We start from the raw sequence: 26014 nt of genomic DNA on the forward strand, positions 1-26014 counted from the left end.
TGAGAATCTGAGTTTTCATTAGATTAAATTAGATGGCACTGGTGAAGTGCAGAAGCAGTTGTTTAGCAGCAGTAATTTTTTTGCTTTATTTTTTAGCTTTATTGTGGTATAATTGATAAATAATAAACTGTACATATATAATATATACATTTTGATGAGTTTTAACATATGTATCTGTAATACCATTACCATAATTAAGATAATGAACATATCCGTCACCACCTAAATTTTCTCATGCTTCTCTGTAATCTCTACCTCCCTCCTTTCCCTCCCCATCCCCAACCTCTGTAGATTAGTTCATATTTTCAAAAATGTTATAGAAATGGAATGATGTAGTATGTGCTCCCTTTTTTCTGATTTTTTCAGCATAATTAGAGGTTGATCCATGTTGCTGCATAGATAAGTAATTTGTTTATCCATTTACCTGTTGATGGGTGTTTGGTTTGTTTCCAGTTTTTTGGCTACTATACATAGAGCTGTTAATGTTACTATGCTGGTAAATTTATTTCTTAATTTATTTCATGTTTGCATGACAACATTGCCTTCTAGTTGAAGTTTTTTTACCAAACTGAAGCTGAATTTCTTGATTTAATTCTTTATTCAAAATCCTTTTTGGAAATTCCATAGTGAAATGAATGCAGGAGAGCATGTGTTCCCATTGACTCAGCCCCTTGTCACGTCACCTGACCAAGTTGAGGTCATCTGTCAGTCCTGATCTTGCTGGGCTGTTGGGAAGTCCATTTTGGTTCCAGTAGTCTTCTGTTAACTCGTAACTCTCCAGTGCCTACTTTTTAAGCGAAGTGGTCCTGTTCTGTGAGATTTGGAGAGGGTTCTGCTCCATTAGTTTAGACCTGGGAAAGAAAGTTACATTTAAATTTTATATGTTATTTAACTGCTCTGCTTTTGTTTCACCTGCCAAGTATCCCTGATAGTATATGTTTGATAGTTATTTTGTTGTTGTTGATGGAGTTGTGACAATTTTCAAACCCTATTACTTTCTCTTGACAGTAGGACTAGTGTACAGTGCTAAAAGCATCTAGATAACTTGGTAATCCCAGGGGCCTTATTTTGAAATTTTGGTATTCTCTCAGTAACATTTTTCTGTGCTTCAGGATTTATTTTAACTAATGACTTACGGGAAACGCAGGGTACATATAGAATATATAGTATAATGGCCTGAGAATATTAACATTGCAGATGTGATTATTTGCCATCAGTAGCCTAGTAAATTGCTCTCAGCTTCCTCTCTCCTCCGCTTGTCCTATTTAAAAAGTGAACTTAATTACCAATCAGGGATTTTTACCATGCTTCTACAGTGTAATTGTACAGATTTTGGAGGAAAGCATTTAATTGAACACAAGAGTGCTGACTCCTATTCTTTACTTAAATAAACAAGAAATTATAAAAACAGGGCAAAGCTGTTATTATTTTCACAACTATGGAAGGAGACCACCCACACTTTAGAAACTCAGTGTCTGCTGTGTGTGTGTTAGCATTGGAGATGCACAGCACTCCTGCACCTGTCCCACGTAAACAGACTTCTCACTGTTCAGTGTTCCAGCAGAGAATGGGAAGGGAGGCATGTTGAACTTCTAAGCCATTCCTGTACAGAATTAGATCTAAATAATTACTGTGTGGTTACAAAACCATGAAAATGTTTTTCATGATTTTTGAAAGAGAAGCTTACCTAAGTAGAGATCACCAAAAGCAGAAAGGGAAGATTTAGAGAAATAAGTTTGCTAATTTTCCTATCTTGAATGAAAAGGGCCAGTAGATACCATTTCAGTCTTCAGTTGTAAAGAAGATTTAGTATCAACAGAAATAGTACTACATACACAATTAAAAACTCAAGGAGTTAATACTCATTTCATTTTAAATGTTTTACATGTAACCGCATGTATCATTCAAAATAGGAAGCATGCATTTTGAATCATTAAAAAGAATAATCAGAAAAAAAAATGTATCCTGTATGGAAAAAGACACAAAACAATACTTTATTTGGAAATTATCTTTCCTCAGAAGTTCAAGGCACTTTTTAAAATTGTCTTTACTTGGCATATTTCTTAGAAGAAATTCCTTCGGGGTATTTTCAGTTTTTTTTCTAAATTACATGGAATTCTATTCTTAGTTTACTAAATGTTAATTGGGGGTGGATGTTGCATTATAACAAGTGCCTTTTTAGGTACAAAATGACATTTTGATGGAAAGTTTTTCTTCTTGGACATGGTGATGTAATAAATATATCAGTAACCTAATATTAAACCATCTTTGCATAACTAAAATAAATCCCGCTGGGACTTAGTAGATTACTCTTAATAGATTTGATTTACCAGCATTTTAATATACAGGATGGGACTGGTCTGAAGTTTTCTTTTGTGTTTGCTGTGGTAGGAGAGTTGGGAAACTTCCTATCTTTCATTTGTTCATGTAGTCATTAATTGGGGTCTAAAGCCAGAAAAGAGAGAAGTTTTGTTCTTCCCTTTCCAAATCACTTGGCCAGAACTAAAAGCAACAGTACTATAATTAAGTAACATATATTACTGCTTAGCTAGATTTTTTCAGACTAGCTTGGGAACCAAACTACCATTTAAGGCTTTTTTTTTTCTTCTCTGTAGGAAAAATGTGGAGCAGGTTCCAAATAACTGATTGAAGAGTGGGCTTGTGTGTGTTTTCCTCCTTCCCACCCTCTCTATCAGTACGATCATGCGGCCATGTATCATCCCCTGGATGTCACTCAGCTGATGAATTCATGCTGGTGACCATGAGTATTTAATGGTTTAATCTACAAGTATTTTAAGTAGTAAAGCACATCAGTAAACCTGATGAAAGCTTGGATGTAGAACCAAAGCCTAATTCATACATTCCTGGTGAGACTTTAATTGATAGAACTTAGACAGTTCTTTACATCTTAAAGTTTTTTTTGACCACTTCTGTCTATAGATTAGTTAAAGGAAGTAATTATGGATATATGTAGGGATTTAGTTACAAGGATACACAGTAAAGCCTGCTTTATAACTGTAAAGATTTATAGATAACCTAAATGCTCAGCAGTAGGGAATTATTTAAATGAGTATGGATAATTAAATAATGGAATATTATGTAGCCATTAAAATGTTACTAAAAAATACATTTGACACTGAAAGGTGTCCATAATACGCAAAGTGAAAAAACATTTTATAAAACTTGAAGGTATCATATAATCTCATTTTGAAAAATAGGTATAGAAGCACATGTATGCACTCACACATATAAAACCTGCAATAGTACATACCAAAGTGAAGGTAGAGATGTTCTCTTGAGGACATGAGATTATGGGTGACTGTTTACTTCTTTTTATTGGTGTCATTGGGTTTTCTGGAATGAGCATACATTACTTCTGTAATAAGAAAAAAACACTAAAAAAGAGCATACGTTACTTCTTTTTTTTTTTTTTTTTTTAAAGGTTTTATTTATTTATTTGACAGAGAGAGAGATAGCGAGAGCAGGAACACAAGCAGGGGGAGTGGGAGAGGGAGAAGCAGGCTTCCGGCCGAACAGGGAGCCCGATGTGGGGCTCAATCCCAGGACCCTGGGATCATGACCTGAGCCGAAGGCAGACACTTAACGACTGAGCCACCCAGGCGCCCGCATATATTACTTCTGTAATAAGAAAAAAACACTAAGGAAGAAGGAACAAATGCCAGCACAAATAGAATATGTAGAAATTATGTCTCCATAGAAGAAATGTGTACCTAGAAAATGAAATGATAGTATAAACTCCTTGAGTTTTTTTTTTTTTTTTTTTAAGATTTATTTTTGAGAGACAGCACACATGAGAGCATGAGGAGGGGGAGCATAGGGAGAAGCAGACTCCCCACTGAGTAGGGAGCCTCTTGCAAGACTCGATCCCAGGACCCTGGGATCATGACCTGAGCCGAAGGCAGACGCTTAACTGACTGAGCCACCCAGGCGCCCTCCTTGGGTTTTTAATTGTGTATGTAGTACTTACTATTTCTGTTGATACTAAGTCTTATTAAGCAAAAAAGGCCAGGTCCAGGTCTCCCTGAAGACTCATTTAGAAAGATCCACTTCTGTTCTCGTCACTTTTTTTTTTTCTTCTAAAACATATTTTGACTCTTGGCAGCCTTGAAAGCAATTCTTCCATTTAAAAATTCTGTGTGCTTACTTTTGGGGTTATTTGACAGACCGTCTGGACATTCGAGCAGCCCGGATTCTTCTGGATAATGATCATTATGCTATGGAAAAACTGAAGAAAAGAGTGCTGGAATACTTGGCTGTCAGACAGCTGAAGAACAACCTGAAGGGCCCTATTCTATGCTTCGTTGGCCCCCCTGGAGTTGGTAAAACAAGTGTGGGAAGATCAGTGGCCAAAACTCTTGGTCGAGAGTTCCACAGGATTGCACTTGGAGGAGTGTGTGATCAGTCTGACATTCGAGGACACAGGTAGACTCTTTCTCTCAGTTTAGTCTCTGGTTCTCCATTTCAGTTGACTAAAGCCCTTCAAAAGCCAAGGCATAATATATATCTTTTTCTCGAAGGTCTATTTGTGACATCTTGAATCAAAAGGACATTCATAGTACTTAATTATAGTACATCTGTAGGATGTTTATAACTGGTTTAGAGCCTCAGCTGTAATGGTACATCCAAACTAACCTAGGTATTTGTATGACAGTGGATAATGAGTTTTTGCCTCAGCTTTCCTGGAATTTCATTTGAATGCAATTATAAATCAGTTATGATTAGATATTACAGTGTCTTTACATTCATTTTGGCCCAGTAGCATTTCATAAATAATGACCTGTAACTCTTAGAGTTTAAAAAATAAGTACAAGAGCTGGGGCAGGTAGGAGAAGGGAAGAAATCTTTGATAACAAATGTGTTTGCAGTTTAATTTTCTTTTAAGAAGGCTGGTTTTCCGTAGGAGTATGAGTAATAAGGAGAAAGGTTAAGATAATTATTAAGATCTATCCTTGCATTTTTGACACCCTTTCTGTAAAAATACATTAAACTGTGAGAACTGAGTCTGATTAATCTTACATTATTAGAGTCAGATTTGCATGTTATGTTGTTGTTTTGTTCTCTATGGTCTCTGTTGCTCAGATTGGAAGATGCTTTGGGAAAGCATGAACTTTCTGTTTCGAGGTTTAAGGGTTTCATAGCAGTTGCGAGTTGTGAGAAAATACACCTATAGTGTATGTATTAAAGAACATTTTAAAATGTAGAAATCATGGATGCTTATAAAAGAATATGATGTTGTAAACCTGAAACTAATGTCAGTGATATCTCAGCTTTTTAAAAAAAAGTTTTTTTAAAGAAACTGCTTAACTTCCAGTAGAAAGTAATCAAACTGAAGATAAAACTTCTCAAGGTCATACCCTGGGTCTTAAAGTTGTTAAAGCAATCTAAATTATAAGTGGAGGCTTTGAAAAGCATGCCAGTGCAGGTGGTGACCACCAACTGCCAAGGCCAAGTCTAATTTAAATGATATTTACAGTTTGGTGAATATGGATTAAACTTGGATTGTGGGGGGGGGGATATGATGCTTTTATAACATCTTGTTTTCCATTTGTCTTATTCATAAGATCATTGGCCTTAGGCGGGGATGGGAAACTGTTTCACAAACTTCCATGAACAGTGGTTCTTTTTCTATTTTCTTGTTTACAATTCTTATGCATTAAAGAAAAATCATTCCAAGATTTCAATAAATAAGCAGTGAGGGCTGCAGATTAGGTTAGGGAATTGATCTGGGTCATTGTTTCTGGCAGTTTCCAACTACTATTGTCACTTAGACTTGCTTATTCTCACATGTGCCACTAGAGGCTGTGCTTTGCTTTTGTAAAGAAATTGGCACCTTGTACCGATCTTGGAGAAACTGGATCTAGAGCCTGAATCTTTTTATTTTAGCTAGAGAGCTTTTGGGAGATGTTTCCCATTCAAGGGACTTAATTCATGCATTCAGAGTTGTTTTAGTTCACTTCTTTCTTTTGATATCTGTAGCATAGTATTGCGTGAGTGTTTGATGGAATTTAGAGAGGGAATTTGTGGAATTATTGTCGTGAAATTAATGTCATGAACACATGACATGTAGGTAATTTGTCCTCTTTCTTGCCATGTTGGTATTGCTTATTCAGTAAGCCTTGGAAAACTTTACTTAGTGCCTGACACACAGTAGTAAGCATTTGATAAAAATTAGCTTTAATTATTATTTTAATTTTAAATTCTCAGGAGGGCAAGTTTACATTTAAAAGCTTCAGTGACTTTTTATAAAATTCAGTCAGATTTTTACATAGTACCTAAAAATATCCTGTTCTTGGCATTATTATTTAATTTATGTGGCAGAATTGTGGAGAAATGTATTTTTGTGATGACTGTTGGTGGGCAATATGTGATGTCATAGTTCTCACCACTTCTTATGAATGTTGTTGGTTTCAAGCAGAGCTCTATCTTAAGTCTTTACTGATACTGTTAGACATAAAATCTGTTCGAGTGTACTTCCACATATGTATCATTAAGAAAATTGAATCTGAGTCTTTTGTAAAACGAAGCTGTGTATTTGCCTAAAAAATATGTGTAAGTATAAGCTTTTTAGGAATGTATGGCATGCATAGAGGCTGTGATCATTGCCAAATAAAGGGTACGTGGATTAGTCTGAGTCATTCTGTGCCTGCTGGTAAGTACTCCCTCACCATCACTGTACTAGGTGTTTCACTAAACACTACAGCAGACCGACCCTCCCAAGGCATCAAAGCCTGGAGAAAATTTTTATTTGAAAATCAACAGGGAAGCAGGTGCAGAGTGGGATGTGGTCATTAAGGAGAGCACAGGTTGAGAACAGAGTATGGGCTTATGTCAGAGCTGTCGGTTGGAGGTGAATAGAAGGGGAGGAAGAACAGTAGCTTATAGTACAATCATGGGGTGGAGTTTGTGAGAACAAGTGGTTCCACGTGACAGTTGAAGCATTTTGGAAACACCCAGGTCTTGGCATTTAAGTACTGGTCACATGCTCGCAATTAGAGTTCATGCAGTTTTGTTTTTCGTCAGCCTCTGAGTAGGCATCACTGTTCTGCAGTCTTAAAATAATCAGGGAAAAACAGAGCTGCTTTATATTATCTTCCTTGCTTATTCTTTTGATTTTGTCATTCACTTTCCCTATTTTTCCCATGCTCAGAACTCCATCCTTTTGCTAGAAATACCTGTTTATATGAAGGAAGGTGCTATTAGGAATTGATTTTAAAAACAAAGATGTATGTTTTAGAGTTCAATGATAATGAAGTGGGAGATGGGGAAGCAAAAGAAAGACTTGGTTTACATTTAAATCTTAAACTTGGAAAATCGTAATATGACTTTACATTGGCCCATTGTTTTTGTTTATATTGAGTGGCTTAAAGAAAGAAGAGTCATGTTTATGCTCCATATTAACTAATACAGTTTTTCAGTCTTCTCAACATTTCTCATTTGGGTTTGTCTCCATTGGGGCTTTTCTGTTCACTTTCATAAGCCACAGAATCTCTGTTACTATCAGTTTTTACAGCTTAGCATTTTTATATTTAAATATTACATTTAAAGAATTTAAATCAGTTCATAACAAATATAACAGGATGAAGTTTTATGAAATCATGTTTGTGTAATCGTTTTTCATTAGTTGTTTCTTGGTGAAATATACTTATTGCTATGATGTGTCTCAAGTTATTATTGATAGTAACTCTTTGGAAGTGGTTTGCCAACTCTTTGTTCAGATAATAAAATGATATTGCAAGGAATCTTTGGCTCAAACAAGATGAGAAGAAAAATGAACTTTTGCTTTCCACGATACATCTTCATGAACCTGAAATGGTGATGTTTTAAATAAATTAGCTGTTTCATTATTAGTCTCCACAAAGGGAAAATAACCAAAGTAGCAAGCTTTTAATATATTTTTAGCATAGTATGCCAGACATGTTATGGTTTACTCACTATCCTCATAACCTGTATTTGCATATAGCTCTTCTTTGCCTCTTTAAAGTTATTTTTATTTTTAGCCCCAATTCAAGGGTTTCTCCATTAATATATGTGCAGTTATGATCTTACTCTTCTCTAAACTGACCACTTATTGTCCAGTGTTTTCTTTTAATGATTAAATATTATAGGCCTCTGGCATTTGTAATACATTACTGTAGAGATAAGCCATAAATATGGAAAAGGTATGAACTCTGTAGAATAGGGTTTTTAGCTTGTCTTACTATCCTTTGTAACACTCTGTGCTCACAGCACAGTGCCAAACATGGTAAGTGCTCTCTGAGTGCTTTGTGAATTCAAATAAGATTAAAACATAATTATATTTTGGAAGTCTTGCAGTCCTTTAAATGAGTGCATCCGTACAAATGAGTACATAAAAAGATTTAGGAATGACTGCTCTAAGAATAAGAATTTGATTTGTTTAGACATGTTATATTAAAGACTATTTTTAGTTCCTTAAAGACTTTTTCTTTTGAGATCATTAGAATCTCTTTTAAGGCTTATTACTTTTCCCAGTTGGAGAGAGATATATACACCCTTGGTAGAAACTCTGGAAATTTTTTTTAAAAAGGAAAAAAAATTGTCACGTTTTATACCATACACAAAGATAATCACTGTTAACATTTTATTTCCTGCCAGACTTTTCATTGGGCAGCTTTTACCCTTTTTTTAAGTAGTTGTAATCCTACTCTTTCCACTTAACATTATAACATTTTTTATATTACAAATTCTTCCTAAGTATTGCTTTAGTAGTTTGCACTGTAGCACATTGGAGCTCCTTAATTGAGCAGGCATGAAAAGGGGATGGTAAAATGCCTATTTTCCCCCTTTTGTAAACATTGGGAAAGAGGTGAGTAAATACACATCTGTTCCTGATATTTAGATGTCAGTGACAGTGATAGGCTGACCAGCCTTTTGGCTTACAGTAGATTTGAAGATATCCAGGCACAGAGTAGTAAAGTAGTTGATTACCATGGAGCTGTAAATACATGATATTATAATTGTTTGTAGTTGTTTTTTGAAGCATAAACCAGACTATATTTTGGAAAATGAAAAATGCTGATCTTGTAACAACATTTTGAACTATGGAGACACTTAATAGTTTTGTTTATGTCATACATTAGTTGAATAGTCCTGATAAACCTATGAACTGCCTGTACCAATTACAAGAAAAATAGAAATTCATATATTTTTTAAATTAACTTGTGTACTTCAATTTTAAGAAAAACTTCTAGGTAATCATGTATTTAGGCTGAATAATAAGGAATTGAAGAAATACATTCTTTGCAAACTTCCCTGTATTGTGCTGTGTTGCTTTCTAGATGTTATATCATGAGGAAGGACATGGAAAAATATGTATTTTGCCCTCAAAAAAGTTGCAGTTTGTAAGAGTATTAATTTCATTAATTTCCTACCTATGTAGTTTCTCAGGAGGTTATTTTGATATGCTAATGTATTTTTTAAAAGTGGTTATATTGGGTGATGTTGAATGAGAACATTTTTATTTTGTGTATTACTACATTTTTCACCATCTGATTCATATTCCAAAGGTTTATTCTGTATCCTTAGTCAGTGGATAGCAGGCTACCATACCTTCTGGCCAAAGATAGCACATTATAGATATTTTCCACAGCTTATAGGCCCTATGCAATGGTTCTCTTCTTTGTTTGACCTCTAGACTAGTGGTACACATTTGGGGGATGTCACTTGTGATTGAGGAACACTAGGACATTGAGTGTGCTTGGTGCTCTGGAAAGACATTAACAACAATGAACATCTTTTGAAAGCTTACTGTGAGCCAGGCACTCTGCTGTGTACTTTACCTGTTATGTTCTTGTAATCGTATAATTCATTAGGTTGACACTGTTATTATGTCCATTTTACAGATAAGGAAACTGAGACTTAGGTCAAGTAGTTTGTTTAAAGCAGTATTCAGAGACTTGTATGGCCTTCACAGTGGTGATAGAAAGATACTTTGGGTGCTGGCATGGTTGATCTGATGTCCTTAAATAAATTGGGAAAACAAGCTTCTGTTTGGAGAACAATCTGACAGCTCTATATCGAGGATCAGCTCTGTAGTAAGACTCACTCTCTGTCATCAGAGTGCTCACTAGCTCTTTTAGAAGAGGCTGTGTACTTGGTACCCATAAATAAAAACTAGGTTGTAACTTCATCAGATGAATTGCAGGGCCAGTAAATGCTGTAGACATTGCATTATTGGAAAGATCATATTGTGAGAGATGGTCAGGAAAAGTTGTTTAGAATTTCTGGACTTACATATGCAGGGAGAGTATTAAAGGCAGGAAGCTACCATATTAACAGAGGTTAAAAAAGCACAAGGGGTATAATAGGATTATGATTTTAGATAAAGCAAGAGCGTAATGGCAGCAGGTTAGGAAGACTGGTGGGGACTGCATCGTGAATAGCCTTGAATTCCAGACAAAGGAATTTGGATTTATTCCCTAGGCTCTGGGAAGCAATGAAAGGTTTAGGAGGAATTGTTTGTATATAGACTAGGATCTAGATTTCTTATTCTTTAGAAGGGGTACCTGCCTAGAATATTATTTTCTCTCCATGACTTTAGGTCTAGAATTGTCAATACCTGTTTTTGAAATCTACCTGTCAAAAACCATAAGAAAAAGAAAGAAGTTGATGCAGTAAGAAATGACCCTTGGAGGCTTTGCAGTGTTTTGTTTTGTTTTCAGTTTCCCTTCCCTACTTACTCACAGAATACTGGCAAATCTGTACGTTCTCTAGAGAAATAATTTGAGAGACTTAATAATTTTGAGTCTCGTCCTTCCTGTATCCCATTCTGAAATCTTGAATGTGCTGACTCCTTATTGTAATATGACAGTGTTTATTGTGTTTGGTTCCAGTGCCTCGGTCACCCTCTCTGGATGTAAGGCATTCCCACAATATTTGGAAGGCTTGCTTGTCTTTTCAAAGGTCGCTCTATTTACTCTGTCCTACTTTATACAGTCATGTGGTGAAACTGAGGCCTGCTCTGTGGATCGGCTTTGTGCCCACCCTAAGATAACTGTTGCTGTAACACTCACCATTTGATCAGTTTCTTGTAGGTAGACACCCTTTTATGTCTTTTCACAGACATCATCTGCTTTAGGCATGGCTTTGGCAACAAGGTTGTAATTAAAATTAGTAAATTGCTGCTTAAAGTTTTGCTGGCTTTGTAAAAAAAAAAGTCAACTGTTTTCAGTTTGACAAACACATTTGTTTTTATTTATGCCACCCTCTAGATCTGTCATAATTATGTAGATGGTTCTTGTTCCGACACGATAAAGGAGCCTCTAACATTTTAATGCACAACAGAATATCTGGCTGAACTTGGTTATACCAGTTAATATACATAGGATGAACACAGTTTTATTCAAAAGGCCAGAATTAAAAGAATTTTGATATACATACTGTTGACCCCAAATCTTACTATAAGTAATAACAAACTATTGCCTCTAAAATAGAAGAATTTGGATTTTTTTTTTTTTTTTGCATTTTGAGTGGCCCTTTGAACCAATTCTGATTTCCTTCATAAAGATGGTGATGATGTTTTAACCAGCCCTGGCACAACCATTTCATTGTGTACAAAGGTGCTTGTGGGAGGCTGGGGGGTTGGGTGGGAGGGCACTCTGAGAAACTATGAAAAGCATGGGAATTAAATTCATAGGCTCCTTTGGACATTTTGGAATCCTAAAAAGTAAAAGTTACAATCATTTAAGTATAATGTTTCTCAGTTTCACTAAATGGCAAAAACTAGATTCTTCCAGTATCTTGGGAAACTTAGAGCCTGAATTAAATAGAAAATAAAAAATGAGATCTGTTAACTCTTGGTTGTACCATAGAGCTTTTTAAATATATAGTACCTCTTTGCTGCATTACTGTGATAACTAAATGACTTTTTCCCAGTCCTAAGTTTTTATTTCCGAGTAACACCGCTCTTGCCTCCCGACACCTTGTTAACTTGATGCTTGCTTTCTGTAGGCGGACCTATGTCGGCAGCATGCCTGGGCGTATAATCAATGGCTTGAAGACTGTTGGGGTTAACAATCCCGTGTTCCTATTAGATGAGGTGGACAAACTAGGAAAAAGTCTACAGGGTGATCCCGCAGCAGCTCTGCTTGAGGTAAGACTTAGAAACTTCCCTGTCTTTGATCACACCTGAAGAGTGCGGATGAGAGCAGATAATTGTATTCAGTAGCATATACATTGGTGTGGGTTTAGTCATGGGAAAAAGTGTGATACAGACTAAAACCTGAAGCAAATTAATATTTAAGTTAAAATGTCTTTGAGATTTCTTCTTTCTTTCTCTAATAATCTCCGTTTCTTTTTTCTTTTTTGTTTTTATCAAATACTTGAAATTTTATACGTGTTTTTTTTTTTAGAGACCAGTAGTTCTATAAGGTTATTACAAAAAACAGGAAATAAGTCTTCTTCTCCCTGGGGTCCCCCATGTCTACTTCTACTTGTTGACCTCTTTAACTTTTAGTTTAATCAACTGTCCTTTCTCAAAATAACATGACTGTATTGCTGCTGCTTTTTTTTTTTAAAGATTTTATTTATTTGAGAGAGAGCGAGAGAGAGCATGAGCTGGGGGAGAGGCAGAGGGAGAGGGAGAAGCAGACTCCCCGCCGAGGAGGGAGCCCAGTGCGGGGCTTGATCCCAGGACCCCGGGATCACGACCCAAGCCGAAGGCAGACGCTTAACCGACTGAGCCACTCAGGCGCCCCTGCTGCTTCTTGATTATACAGTTTCTGGCATTATCTGTTGATTCTTCTGTATAAGAGATGAGGATTTCACTTGCTTTCTTCCCTCCACCCCCACTATGTCGTTTTTTTATACCCCCAATCTCCCAGTCTAAATTGTATCCTGATTTTGTTAAGTCACTGTCAGATACTTAAATTATTATAAGTATGTAAGTGCTTTTCACAGCTGAGCCATATGGTAAATTATGATTACTTTTCTTTTCCTGTCCTTTTGTTTTGCTGCACATTTAAAAAAAAATCTTTGTAGAGCTAATAGTTGTCTTGTTTCTTCTGCTTACTTCCAGCAGTTGTCTTAAGTCTCCTTTCAAGACTAGTAGACACTGTGGGGTGCCTGGGTGGCACAGTTGGTTAAGTGTCCAACTCTTTTTTTTTTTTTAAGATTTTTATTTGAGAGAGAGAGAATGAGAGAGAGAGCACACGAGAGGGGGGAGGGTCAGTGGGAGAAGCAGATTCCCTGCTGAGCAGGGAGCCCGATGCGGGACTCGATCCTGGGACTCCAGGATCATGACCTGAGCCAAAGGCAGTCGCTTAACCAGCTGAGCCACCCAGGCGCCCCAAGTGTCCAACTCTTGATTTCAGTTCAGGTCATGGTCTCAGGGGGATGAGATCAAGCCCTGCATCAGGCTCCACACTCAGTGCAGAGTTTGCTTGAGTTTCTCTCTCCTTCTCCCTCTGCCCCTCCCCCCCTGCTCCCACATGTACACTCTCTCTCAAATAAATAAAATCTTAAAAAAAAAAAAAAACTTGCAGACACTTTAAGCATTTGTCAGTTTGATCTCCTTCACACCTCTAGCTTGAGCTAGTTGTCCACATCGGGTACCTAGCTGTCTTGCTAGGTAGGATCTCCCTTCGCCTCCCACCGTTTTGGATTTCCTGTTTCCTCTAGTCCATGTCTTCCTCACTCTTGCTTTATTCTCTCATTTTCTTGGTGTTAATCTACCAGTAGATTCCTGAGAAGGCTTGCATGGGTGGGTCAGAGTTTGCATATCTGAAAATGTCTTTATGTTTCCCTTATTCTTGATTGGTAGTTTGCATTCTGGTTGGACATAATTTTCCTGCAGTATTTTGAAGACATTGCTCCATTGTTTTCCAGTTTCCTGTGTTGCTGTTGATTAGACCAAGGCCATCAGATCCTGTCTTTTGTGACTTGTTTTATTCTCTGAAAACTTTCAGAATCTGCTCTTTATCCCAGTGTTCTGAAATTTTACAGTAATCTGCCTTGGCATGGTTATCTCTCTCTCTTTTTTTTCTTTTTCATTTTTGCTGATGCTTGGAAGATTCTTTGAATTGGAAAATCCTGCCCTTTATTTCCTTAAAATTTTCTTGAATTTAATGATTTTTTTTTCTTAATTTTTTGGGAACTCCTATTAATTGGATATGAGATCTTTAATTTTCTTATCTTTTCTATTACTCATCCTTTTTGTTTTTTTTGCTATACTTTTTATGAAGACTTCCTTTATCTATTAATCCTTCTGTGAGTTTATTATTTCAAAGAACTTTTTCTTAATTTCTCTGCTTGTTCTTTTTATAGTATCTTGCTCGTTACATAAGTGTAATATATCCTCTTTGTGAGCAAGATACTAATAGATATTTTTTTCCTTTTCTTTAAGCTGCTTTAATCTATTTGTTATATATTTTTTCCTCTGTCTTTTTTATTAGAGTCCATTAGATATCTGGTAATTTTTGTTTGTTCATATTTAATAGTGAGGAACAGAAATGCTGATTGGCAGCTGTGCACATCTGAGGAGGGTTTATTGACTTGAGTTTCACGATAGGGTTGGCTGGGCTGTTTGATTGAGGAACGTCTTAGGTCACTAACTTCAGTCTCTTGAGGCTGGTCAGATTTCTCAGAGAGGACTCCTTAAGTCCCTTGCCTTTAGAATGAAGGCTGGTCTGTTAACTTCCTGGGAATCAAGCAAGGGGGGAGATGGGAGGGTGGCGACTTCCACTGCATTCAGCATCCCAGGTGTATGCCTTCACCTGAACTGTTGTTTTCCGTAGAGTACATACTCTACTCAGCTGTGCCCAGGGTCACTTGGGCAGGGAATGACTATTTTATTTTATATTCTTAGGAAAATAAACCAGTATTTTGCTGGGATGGGGGAAGGGATCTGGGACCTGACTGCTTCATAAACTTTAACCAGTCCTCATTTTACTAGCCCTGCCCCCCCAACCCTTACTGTGGTTTAAAGAAAATACTAATATTCAAACTGATTTATAAAATTGAGGGAAAACTTGCTTTGTGAAAGTTTGTTTTTTTCCTTGTTTATTTCCTTGCTTTGAGTTTCCTCTTCCTGTTCCTTTTCTGTTTTTGTAATCTTCTTAGAACAGGATGACCCTGGGACACGTGTCTTGTAAGCAGGGAGACCATACATTCTGGTTTGCCTGGGACAATCCCATTTTATGCCTAATTATCAATTGCACTCTCTTTTAGTCTCAGAAGTGGGTCCTGTTTGGACAATAAAAAGTACAATTGTTGTACTTAAAAGCCACAGAACTTGGAGATAAGAGTTTCGTTTGGTTTTGCCTGTTTTTACTGTAAGACAGTTCTGACTCAGCAACTTGTTTACTCATCAGTACTACGAACAATAAAATAGTGAACATTATTGAAGAGTTTAGTGGCTTCTTAGATGATAACTTTATTTGACTTCCAGTTTAATTTACATTGGGGCATTTTTCAGATGATCTGACAGATTTTCTCATTAGACAGTTATAGTTGCCCTGTTGAAAAGAATTTGAGAATAATCCCTGATACTTCAGTTTCTCAACATACTCTGTGAGAGTCCTGAAACAAATCCAGCAAAGACAGCTTCACAAGTGGTAGGAGATGATTAAGCCCCCTGTTTGTTGTACAGTATATTTTAGGTCTTCATCTAGTGCTTTGTAGCGATTGAGTAACATTTGTTGAATTGAATTGATGTTTGGTAACAAGCAGCTGGTGTGGTGATATTTTCTTGCCTGGTAGAAGTTGGTATTCACTTTTTTGGCAATTGATTTATTAATATTCCAAATAAAAGTATTAAAGCCTCAAATGATACCTCAAAGTAAATGCTACCTGGGGCCACATACTTAATCACTGTAGTTTAGTTGTAAGTAGCATCAGTTCCTTATAGACTGGGGTTCTGTAGAGTGAAGCAAATACATATACAGAAGAAATGAGTGTCTTGGTACCTGACTTCCTTCTCCCTCCCACCTGCTCCAGTCCTGGGTAAAAAACCTCTTACCTCTCACAGATTGTTGAAACAATTAAATGATATATATGTAAAAGTGCTCTGGAAACTGTAAAGTACTCTACAGATGTTATATTAATTTAATATCCACTGACATTTCTTCTTTGTCCATTTTGAAAACCACTTGCTATTTCTATCACCTTTAGACCCACCTAAATGAAAAAAAGGACAAATTACTCAACACCTTATATTTAAAGTAGAATATTAGCGTCTGGCATATCCAAGAGTATGGCTTTTTATCTTTCCACATAGCCTACTTTTTAATGAAATGACTTCTGGATATCATTTATAAAATACACTCGTACAAGATTATTTTATAGCTAATTTATATTAGAACAATATATATTAGATATAAAGAACACAATAGTAGGTATAGAGTCGTTACTCCAAGTAAACTAAAGAATATACCTGTTCTGCCTATAGATTCTCCTCACCTTCATATTTATTCACAAAGGAGATGCCTATTTATCCAGTTACTGTTGTCAACAAAGGAATATTTACTCAAAATTTAGAGAGCCTCTTTTGAAAATTTATTGGAAGAACATAAAAACAGATTCAACTAATTGATTAAAAAATGTTGGTAGACAGTAGAACTTGGATAAGTCTGTTATTAAATAGTAATAAAATGTCATCTTTTTATGTAATTACTAAACTCAAGAAAATTATAGAATTCTTATCAGGTAGATGCAATCATATTTATAATTGATGCAAGATTCAGACTTTGTTATAAAACATAAGAGCACTTCTGAAATACATTGGGCTAACAAAATGCATAGATCCTTTACCAATTTTCTATATAAGCAATATTTACAGTTCTGAATAATATATGGTATCCCCAAAGTAGAAAAGTCACTAATATAGACGTAGTAAGCTTTTTTTAACTGAAGTTCTTATTTAATTAGAATTAGGTCCTTTTAGTAATTAGATCAAGTTGTGTATATTTACTACTTGGATACAACAGACATAAGATCGTCTAAGCTCTACAACTATTGTCAAAGAATGTCAAAGGAGAGGGATTTGGGAATCATCTAATCCAGCTCCATCCTTTTATTAATGAAAAATCTGAGATTCTGGATGTTACCTTAATTTTTTATCTCCTCACAGGCTGTATTTACAGTATAAATTCTAAGATCCAGCAGAGTAAAAAAAAATGTCTTAAATACTGATGTTATGAGAGAGGTGTAAGTGAAGACACGTTTTTTCCCCCTTTCATTTCTTTTCTGTCTCTGATTAAGGGGAATACTGCAATTGAATGATCAAACTAAGCTACAGTAGGGAAACTAGGACCTGCTCATCGTTACTTTTCAATGCTGGCAAACCCTGTCACCAGCGCCCAAGGCATACTTGCAAGTTACACAAAAATGTCTTTATGTCTTTGTTACCACTTCTCTTTTTATACCCTGTTCCCATTTTTTATCTTCTTTCCCCTATTACCTACTCACTCCTCCCCAGCACACACATGAACAAGGCACCACCTGACTGTCCACTCCCTCCAGACCTTAGCTATATTCTCAACCAAAATTGCTGTGTCTCATTTCTACCCTATTTAGCACTGCCATTATTAGAGTTTGGTAGTGATTAGATTGTGTGGCTAAATTTACATGAAAATTAATTTTGGAGTGGGATGAGGGAATTATTGTTATGAACTTGTGACTAGATAATCTTCAAGACTTTCTTTTTCTCTCCCTCCATCCTCAGGGATGCTCTATGAGGGGACCATTAAAAAAACCTCTGGCCCAAATCCTGGCTGTGTGTCTTGGCAAGGACCCACCGCTGGATTCAATAGTAAAATAAGAAAAGGAAAGGAAAAAAACACCTGAGAGAAGTAGAGACAGTAAATTGTTGAGAAATAGTAATTTGACTAATAAATTAAGAAATAATGATGAGTTGGGTTTAGTCTTTATATCCCAGGTGTTCAGGAGCAAGCACTTTTCAAAAATATCCTGTTCCTTTGGGGAAATATTTTTCAGTATTTAATAGATTATATATTCTTATTTTTTATATGAAGAATAGGCAGTATTTACAAAATTTAGAGGACCCTCTTTTATATTGATGATTCTCTTTTGCCAGAAATAAATGAAAAACTTTGAATGTTCTATAGAATGTATGATCAGCTTTGGGCAATTTAAGTTACAAATAGAAATAGGCATTCAGAGTGTGATGTAAACTGATTGCCACTAAGTAAACCAAAGCAGCAGACCCTATTTAAAAATTATGATTTAAATATATTTTACTTACTTTTTTACAGTAGTGAGGTATAATTATATATAGAAAGTGGGTATATTTAAAATGTACAGTTTGATTAATTTTGATATGTGTGTAAATCACGAAATCATAAGTATAATCAAGGTATTAAACATAGAAGTTCCACTTCTGAAACAAAAAATTCACCACAGGGCATCAGCAGTAGATTAGAACTGGTAAAACAATCAGTGGATTTGAAGATCAATTGATAGAGATTATGCAGTCTGAAGAAGAGGAAAACAAAATGACTAATATGAACAGGGAAATGTAGGATACTGTTAAGCAAAACAATCTATGCGTAACTGAAGAGGACAGGGAAATGGGAGCAGAAAAAATTTTTGAGGGAATAATGGACGAAAACTTACCAAATTTGATGAAAAACATAAATCTACACATTTGTGGAGCTCAGTGAATTTCCATGTAGGATAAGCACAGAGAAATCCATAGGTAAATAAGGTAAAAATCCTGAAAGACAAAAGAGAAAACTGAAAACAGCAAGAGAAAAACAACTGGTGTATCAATTAACATTTTGATAAACATTTGGATTTTTCAAGTGTTTGGCTATTACAAATAAAGCTACTGGGAATACTCATGTACAAGTCTTGAATGGACCTGTACTTCTATTTTTCTTTGATAAATACCTAGGAGTGGATGGCTTGGTGAAAAGGTGGGTGTTTTATCAGTATTTCATATAATCAACTTTTGGTTAATTTTTGATACCACCTGGAAGTCTTTAATATTCAGTAGGCTTTTTTGAATTATTGTCTAACTTGTGTTGGGCCTTTTGTCATTTTATTGTTTAGATGTTTTTTGTCCCCCTTTTTGAGGAGTCCTAGTTATTTCCTTTGAATTATGTCTTTAACTGTATGGACAGTTTGTTAGTTCAGAAGGCATGTATCCTGTTTTTTATACTACTTGTGATACTTTTAAGTTAAAAATCACACATCTCAATTTCTCTTATTATCAATATCATACATGAAATATGTTAGATTGTTCCTCCCTTTATTAAATCAAAATTAAGTAATCTACCACATCCTCATCTTACTACCTGGTTACTTTAAGTGATTTCATTTTTTTACATTCTCTTTATCAGAACCCATTTTCAATTTTCATATTATTTCCTTTTTTAAATCAACAGCCCTCCTCCCCCCCCCCCCCTCCCTTTTTTTTTTTTTTTTTTTAGCAGTTTTAGGTTTATAGCACAATTGAGCGGAAAGTACCCAGAGTCCCATATAACTTCTTATCCTCCCTCCCCCAGTTTTCCCTTTTATTAACATGTTGCATTAGTGTGGTACATTTGTCACAGTTAATGAACCAATATTAAATATGTTGTTTCAGCTGGAGTTCATAGCTTACATCAGGGCTCACTTTGTGTTGTACATTCTGCGGGTTTTGATAAGTGTATAATGATGTGTATCTACCATTACAGGATCATACAGAATAGTTTCATTGCCCTAAAAATCCCATGTGTTCCATCTGTTCATTCCTACCCCCCCCAAACCTTTAGCAATCACTGCTGTTCTTACTGTCTCCATAGTTTTGCCTTTTCCAGAATGTCATATAGTCGGAATTCTACAGTCCGTAGTCTTTTCACTTAGTAATATGCATTTAAGATTTTTCCTTTTTTCTTTTTTTTTTTGGTGGCTTGGTAGTTCATTTTTTCTTACCACTGAATAATATTCCATTGTATAGATGTACCATGGTTTATCCATTTATCTATTGAAGGACAGCTTAGTTACTTCTAGGTTTTGTCAATTATGAATAAAGCCACTGTAAACATTTGTGTGCAGGTTTTTGTGTGGATATAAGTTTTCAGCTCACTTGGGTAAATACCAGGGAGTACAATTGCTGGGACCACAAGGTAAGAGCATGTTTAATTTTGTAAGAAATTATCAAACTGTCTTCCAGAGTGGCTGTACCATTTGCATGCCCACCAGCAGTGAATGACAGTTTCTGTTGCTCCACATCCTCACCAACATTTGGTGTATGCAGTGTATTGGATTTTGTTTAATAGGTATGCAGTAGTATTGCATTGTTTTGTATTCTTTTTTGTAAATGTATTTGCCACCTTTGTTTTTTTGTTTTTTTTTTTTTTAAAGATTTTATTTATTTATTTGACAGAGAGATAGAACAAGTAGGCAGAGAGGCAGGCAGAGGGAGAGGGAGAAGCACGCTCCCCACCGAGCAGGGAGCCCGATGCGGGGCTCGATCCCAGGACCCTGGGATCATGACCTGAGCTGAAGGCAGCTGCTTAACCAACTGAGCCACCCAGGTGCCCCTGCCACCTTTGTTTTTTTTAATAACAGATTTATTGAGACATAATTCACATACCATAAGATTCACCCCTTTAAGTATACAATTCTGTGGTTTTTTAATATATTCATTGCTCATGTACCCATTAATAGCCACTCTCCATCCCCCCTCCCACAAGCACCTGGCAACCACTAATTTCTTACCCTCCCTCCCCCAGTTTTCCCTTTTATTAACATCTTGCATTAGTGTGATACATTTGTTACATATTCAGTAGTTGATGGGCATTTGGATTGTTCCCACCCTTGGTTATTATGTATAATGCTGCTATAATCATTCATGTACAAGTTTGTGTATAGACACAGGTTTTCAGTTCTCTTGGGTTTTCACTTCTCCAGGAATGGAGTTGCTGGATCATATGGAAATTCTGTATTTTACATTTTGAGAAACTTACAAACTATTTTCCAGAGTTGCTGCATCATTTTAGTATTTCACTAACAATGTAAGAGAGTTGTAATTTCTCTTTATCCACATTGACACTTGTTACTGTCTCTCATTTTTATTTTAGCCATCCATTTGTTTTAGTAGGTGCGAAGCCATAGCTTATTGTGGTTTTGATTACTTCCCTAATTACTAATAATGTTGGGCATCTTTTCATGTGTTTATTGGCCATTTGTATATTTTCTTTATAGAACTATCTTTTCAAATCCTTTGCCCATTTTTAACTGGGTTATTTGGCTTTCTCTCGTTAAGTTCTTTATATAGATTCTCGATACAAGTCCCTTCTCAGGTACATGATTTGCAAATATTTCCATCAGTTTTTGTGGGCTTTCTTTTCACTTTTTGATGGTGTTCTTTAAAGTACCAAAATTTTTTATTTTGATAAAGTCTAATTTATTTATATTTTTCTTTTATCATTTGTGATTTTGGAGTTATATCTAAGAAACCATCAAGGTCATGAGAATTCTTACATTTTCTTCGTAGAGTTTTACAGTTTTAGTTCTTATATTTAGGTCTACAATTCATTTTGATCTAATGTTTGTATGTGATATAAGACATAGGGATCCAACTTCATTCTTTTGCATGTGGATATCTAGTTGTCCCAAGCACCACTTCTTAAGTACTTTTCTTATTCTGTGGAATGGTGTTGTTACCCTTGTTGAAAAATCAATTGATTGTAAATACAGGGATTTATTTCTGGACTCCCAGCTCTATTCCATTGATCTGTATTTCCATCTATGCCAAGTGCCACATAATCTTTAATTTTGTAGGTTTTGAAATCAGGAAGTGTGACTCCTCCAGATTTGTTCTTCTTTTTCAAGATTGTTAGCCCTTCTGGGTCCTTCCGATTTCCATATGAATTTTAGGATCAGCTTGTCACTTTCTACAAAAAAGGCAACTAGGATTTTGATAGGGATTACTTTGAATCTGTAGATCATTTTAGGGAGTATTACCATAGTAATAATAGTAATTCTTCCAGTCCATGAACATAGGAGTCTTTCTGTTTATTTAGGTCTTCTTTTTTATTTTATTTTATTTATTTTATTTTATTTTATTTCAACAATGTTTTGTGGTGTTTTTTTATTTTTATTTTTTTGTTTAAATTAAATTAATTAACATCTAGTATATTATTAGTTTCAGAGGTAGAGTTCAGTGATTCATCAGTTGTATGTAACACCCAGTTCTCATTACATCATGTGCCCTCCTTAATGCCCGTCACCCAGTCACCCCATCCGCCCACCCCTGCCCTCCAGCAACCCTCAGTTTGTTTCCTGTGATTAAGAGTCTCTTGTGGTTAATATCCCTTTCTGATTTCATCTTGTTTTATTTTTCCCTCCCTTCCCCTGTGTTCCTCTGTTTTGTTTCTTAAAGTGGTTTTGAATATATAAGTCTTATAGTCCTTTTGTTAAACTTATTCTTAAATGTTTTATTCTTTTTTATACCATTGGAAATTGTTTTTTTCATTTCTTTTTCAAATTGTTCGTAGCTTTTGTAAAGAAATACAATTGATTTTTATATATTGGTCTTGTATCCTGTGAAGTTTCAGAACTTGTTTATTCTAGTAGTTTTTTCAGTGGATCCCTTAGGCTTTCCCATGTACAAGGTCAATAATATACAAATACACATTTACTTTCCAGTTTGAATACCTGGATACACTTTTTTTCCCTACCCGCCCTGGCTAGCACCTCCAGTATGATGTTGAATAGAAATGGCAAGATCTGTTCAGATTTTCTATTATTCCTTGATAGAAATTACTTTCGATAGTTTGTATCTTTCTAGGAATTTTTCCATTTCATTTAGATTACTGAATTTGTTGGCATATAGTTGTTCATAGTATACTCATGTATTTTTTATTTCTAAAAGGTTGATAGTAATGTGGCTTGAGTCATTCCTGATTTTAGTAATTTGCATGCTCTTCCTGCTTTCCTTAGTCAATATGGCTAAATGTTTGTCAGTTTTGTTGAACTATTTTGATGTATTGATTTTCTCAGTTGTTTTTGTCTTCACTGTTTTGTTTATTTACTCTCTAATTTTATTATATCCTTCCTTCTGCTTGCTTTGGGTTCAGTTTGCTATTCTTTTTCTATTTCTTAAGGTGGAAAGTTAGGTTATTGATTTGAATTTTTTAATATATGCTTTTACAGCCATGAATAGTCTTATAAGCACCACTTTAGCTGCATCTCAAGTTTTAGTAAGTTACGTTTTTGTTTTTATTCATCTCAAAATATTTTCCAACTCTCCTTGTGATTTCTCTTTGACCCTTCGGTTATTTAGGGTTTAATTTCATATTTTTGTGAATTTCCAATTTTTTTCCTTATTCATTTCTGATTTCATCACATTGTGGCCAGAGATTGCACTTTGTGTGATTTCAGTTCTTTGAAATTTAGGTGTTTATTTAATGGCGTTGCTTATGGTCTGTCCTTGAGAATGTTCCGTGTGCACTTGAGAAGAATGTGTATACTGCTGCTGTTGTTGGATGGATTGTTCTCTAGATGTTTGTTATGTCTAATTGATTTATAGTATTTTTTAAATCTTCTGTGTCCTTGTTGATCTTTTCCTAGGTGTACCTATTATTGGATATATAGAGATAAGACTTAGATATAGATTGTCTATATCCATGTAAAGAGATTTATTATAAGGAATCAGCTCATGCAGTTATGGAGTCTGGAAATTCCAAAATCTGCAGTGTGGACTGGCAGGCCCAAGACCCAGGAGAACTGATGGGCAGATGACGTTCAAAGGCAGTTTGCTGGAGCATTTTCTCTTGCTCAGGGAGGACAGTCTTTTTGTTCTATTCAGACCTTCAACTGATTAGATGAAGCCCTTCCATAAGGTGGAGGGCAGTCTACCCAAAGTTCATTGATTTAATTGTTAATCTAATCCAAAAACACTCTCCAAATTGACACATAAAATTAAACATCATAAATAACATATAAACACTGAGCTTCAATAAGCCCCCCTTCTCTCTGTCCTCCTTTATATAGCTATTGCCAAAATATATCTCTATACACTGTAAGCCTATCAACACAGTAATAATATACAGTTGATTCTCATTATTGCCGTAATTGTGTTCTGTAAAATTGCCACAAATACTGAGTTAGTGAATACTGAATTACTGCTCCGAGGAGAAATAGGCTTCTTTGACAGCCAGTTTGTCAGTTGATCAGTACATAACCTTGTTTTATTTGTGTTTCTGTTTAAAGTTGCCTTACTTGGGGCACCTGGGTGGCTCAGTCGTTAAGTGTCTGCCTTCGGCTCAGGTCATGATCCCAGGGTCCTGGGATCAAGCCCCGCATCGGGCTCCCTGCTCCGCGGGAAGCCTCCTTATCCCTCTCCCACTCTCCCTGCTTGTGTTCCCTCTCTCACTGTGTCTCTCTCTGTCAAATAAATAAAATCTTAAAAAAAAAAATAAATAAATGAATAAAGTTGCTTTACTTAATATATACTGTTTATTCATTAACATTGAACTCATGGCCATCAACACTATAACTCGTGCCTAAATGAAGCTTATATAACACGTGTATTTTGTCCATAAGGCTCGTCACAGCCTTGCACTTACAAACACTAGACAGCACTTAAGTACTGCTTTGGGGGGTCTTTTAAACAGCAAAATCACTAGCAAAAAGCACAGAAGTGCAAAAACATGGCACTAAATAGGCTGCAAGGAGGATACTTGTTTAGAGTATGGGAACTGTAACAAGAAGGCAGAGCATCATCTTGTTTGACCTCAGCTGGGAACATCCATCTTGGGCTATGTGTTTTCCTGTGTCTGCAAATGACTACAGAAGCACAAGTATTGATTTTTGAGTTATAAATAAATACTAGGCAAATTTGCAAATGCAGAAACCATGAGTAATGAGAACCAACTGTAATTATTGCTTTATGAAGTCTTTTGAATCAGATAAGAGAAGGTCAGAGTTAAAAAATATATTTGTACCGTCTTTTATATTTATCAATGTAAATGTATCAACTAGTGTTGTTTTCTTTGTGTAGATACAGCTTAGTGTCCTTTCACTTTAGCCTTTAGTATTTCTTGTAGTGTGGTCTACTAGCTATAAATTCTCTCAGTGTTTTTTATATGGGAATACCTTAATTTCTCCTTCATTTTTGAAGGATAGTTTTGTTGGATATAAAATTCTTGCTTGACAGATTTTTTTTTCTTTTAGCATTTTCAGTATTTCCTTTCCTGCTTTCCATCCCTCATGGTTTCTAAAGCAAAGTCAGCTGTTAATCTTATGGAGGCTTCCTTGTGTTTAATGAAAGCAGTATTTTCTTTCATTGCTTTAAAGAATCTTGTCTTTGTCTTTGTCTTTTGACAGTTTGACTATGGTAGGTTTAGGTTTTAATCTCTGCATCTACTTCATTTTTGTTGAGCTTAGTAGATGTGTAGATTACTGGTTTTCATCAAATTGATAAGTTAATGTCTATTATTTTTTCAGGTATTCTTTATGCCCCTTTCTCTTTCTCCTCTTTTTCTCAGACTGCCATTATGAGTATGTTGGCAGTCTTTATAGTGTCTGATGGGTCTCTGAGGCACTGTTCATTTCTTTGCCTTGCTTTTTCTTTCTGTTCATCGGACTGGACAATCTCAATTGACCTGTCCTCATTGATTCTTATTTCTGTCAGCTGAAATTGCTATTTACATTTAGCCCCTGTAGTGAATTTTTTGTTACTGTATTTTTCAACTCTCAGATTTCTATTTGCAGTTTGCTTCTTTTTTAATAATCCCTGACTTTTTAGTGGTATTTTCTCTTTGTTAAGACCTCATTCACATAGTTTCCTGTAATTCTTTAGGCATGATTTCCTTTAGCTTTTGCTTTTTAGTTTCAGTAAAATACACATAAAACTTGCCATCTTCACCATTGTTAAGTGTACAGTTCAGTAGCATTAGGTATATTCACATTACTATGTTTGGGGAAAGGGCTTTTGGGAATTCTAAACCTATTCTGCCCCTTCCCACAGTTTTTGCTAGGCTACTGGTTTTCACAGCTATCTGATTTCATGATCCTAAGAATAAAG

General features: G+C 35.6%; 1 protein-coding gene across 1 annotated transcript in view; it reads left to right on the top strand.

The window, feature by feature from the left end:
- LONP2 (lon peptidase 2, peroxisomal) overlaps positions 1-26014 on the top strand; it is a 104879-nt gene that overhangs the window by 28883 nt on the left and 49982 nt on the right. Inside the window, exons 7-8 of the mRNA XM_032424570.1 lie at positions 4185-4443; positions 11989-12130. Coding sequence (XP_032280461.1) covers positions 4185-4443; positions 11989-12130 — 401 coding nt within the window. The remainder of the gene's footprint in view (positions 1-4184; positions 4444-11988; positions 12131-26014) is intronic.

The sequence above is a fragment of the Phoca vitulina genome, unplaced genomic scaffold (genome assembly GCF_004348235.1).
Source record: "Phoca vitulina isolate PV1807 unplaced genomic scaffold, GSC_HSeal_1.0 scaffold30, whole genome shotgun sequence".
Taxonomy (NCBI): domain Eukaryota; kingdom Metazoa; phylum Chordata; class Mammalia; order Carnivora; family Phocidae; genus Phoca; species Phoca vitulina.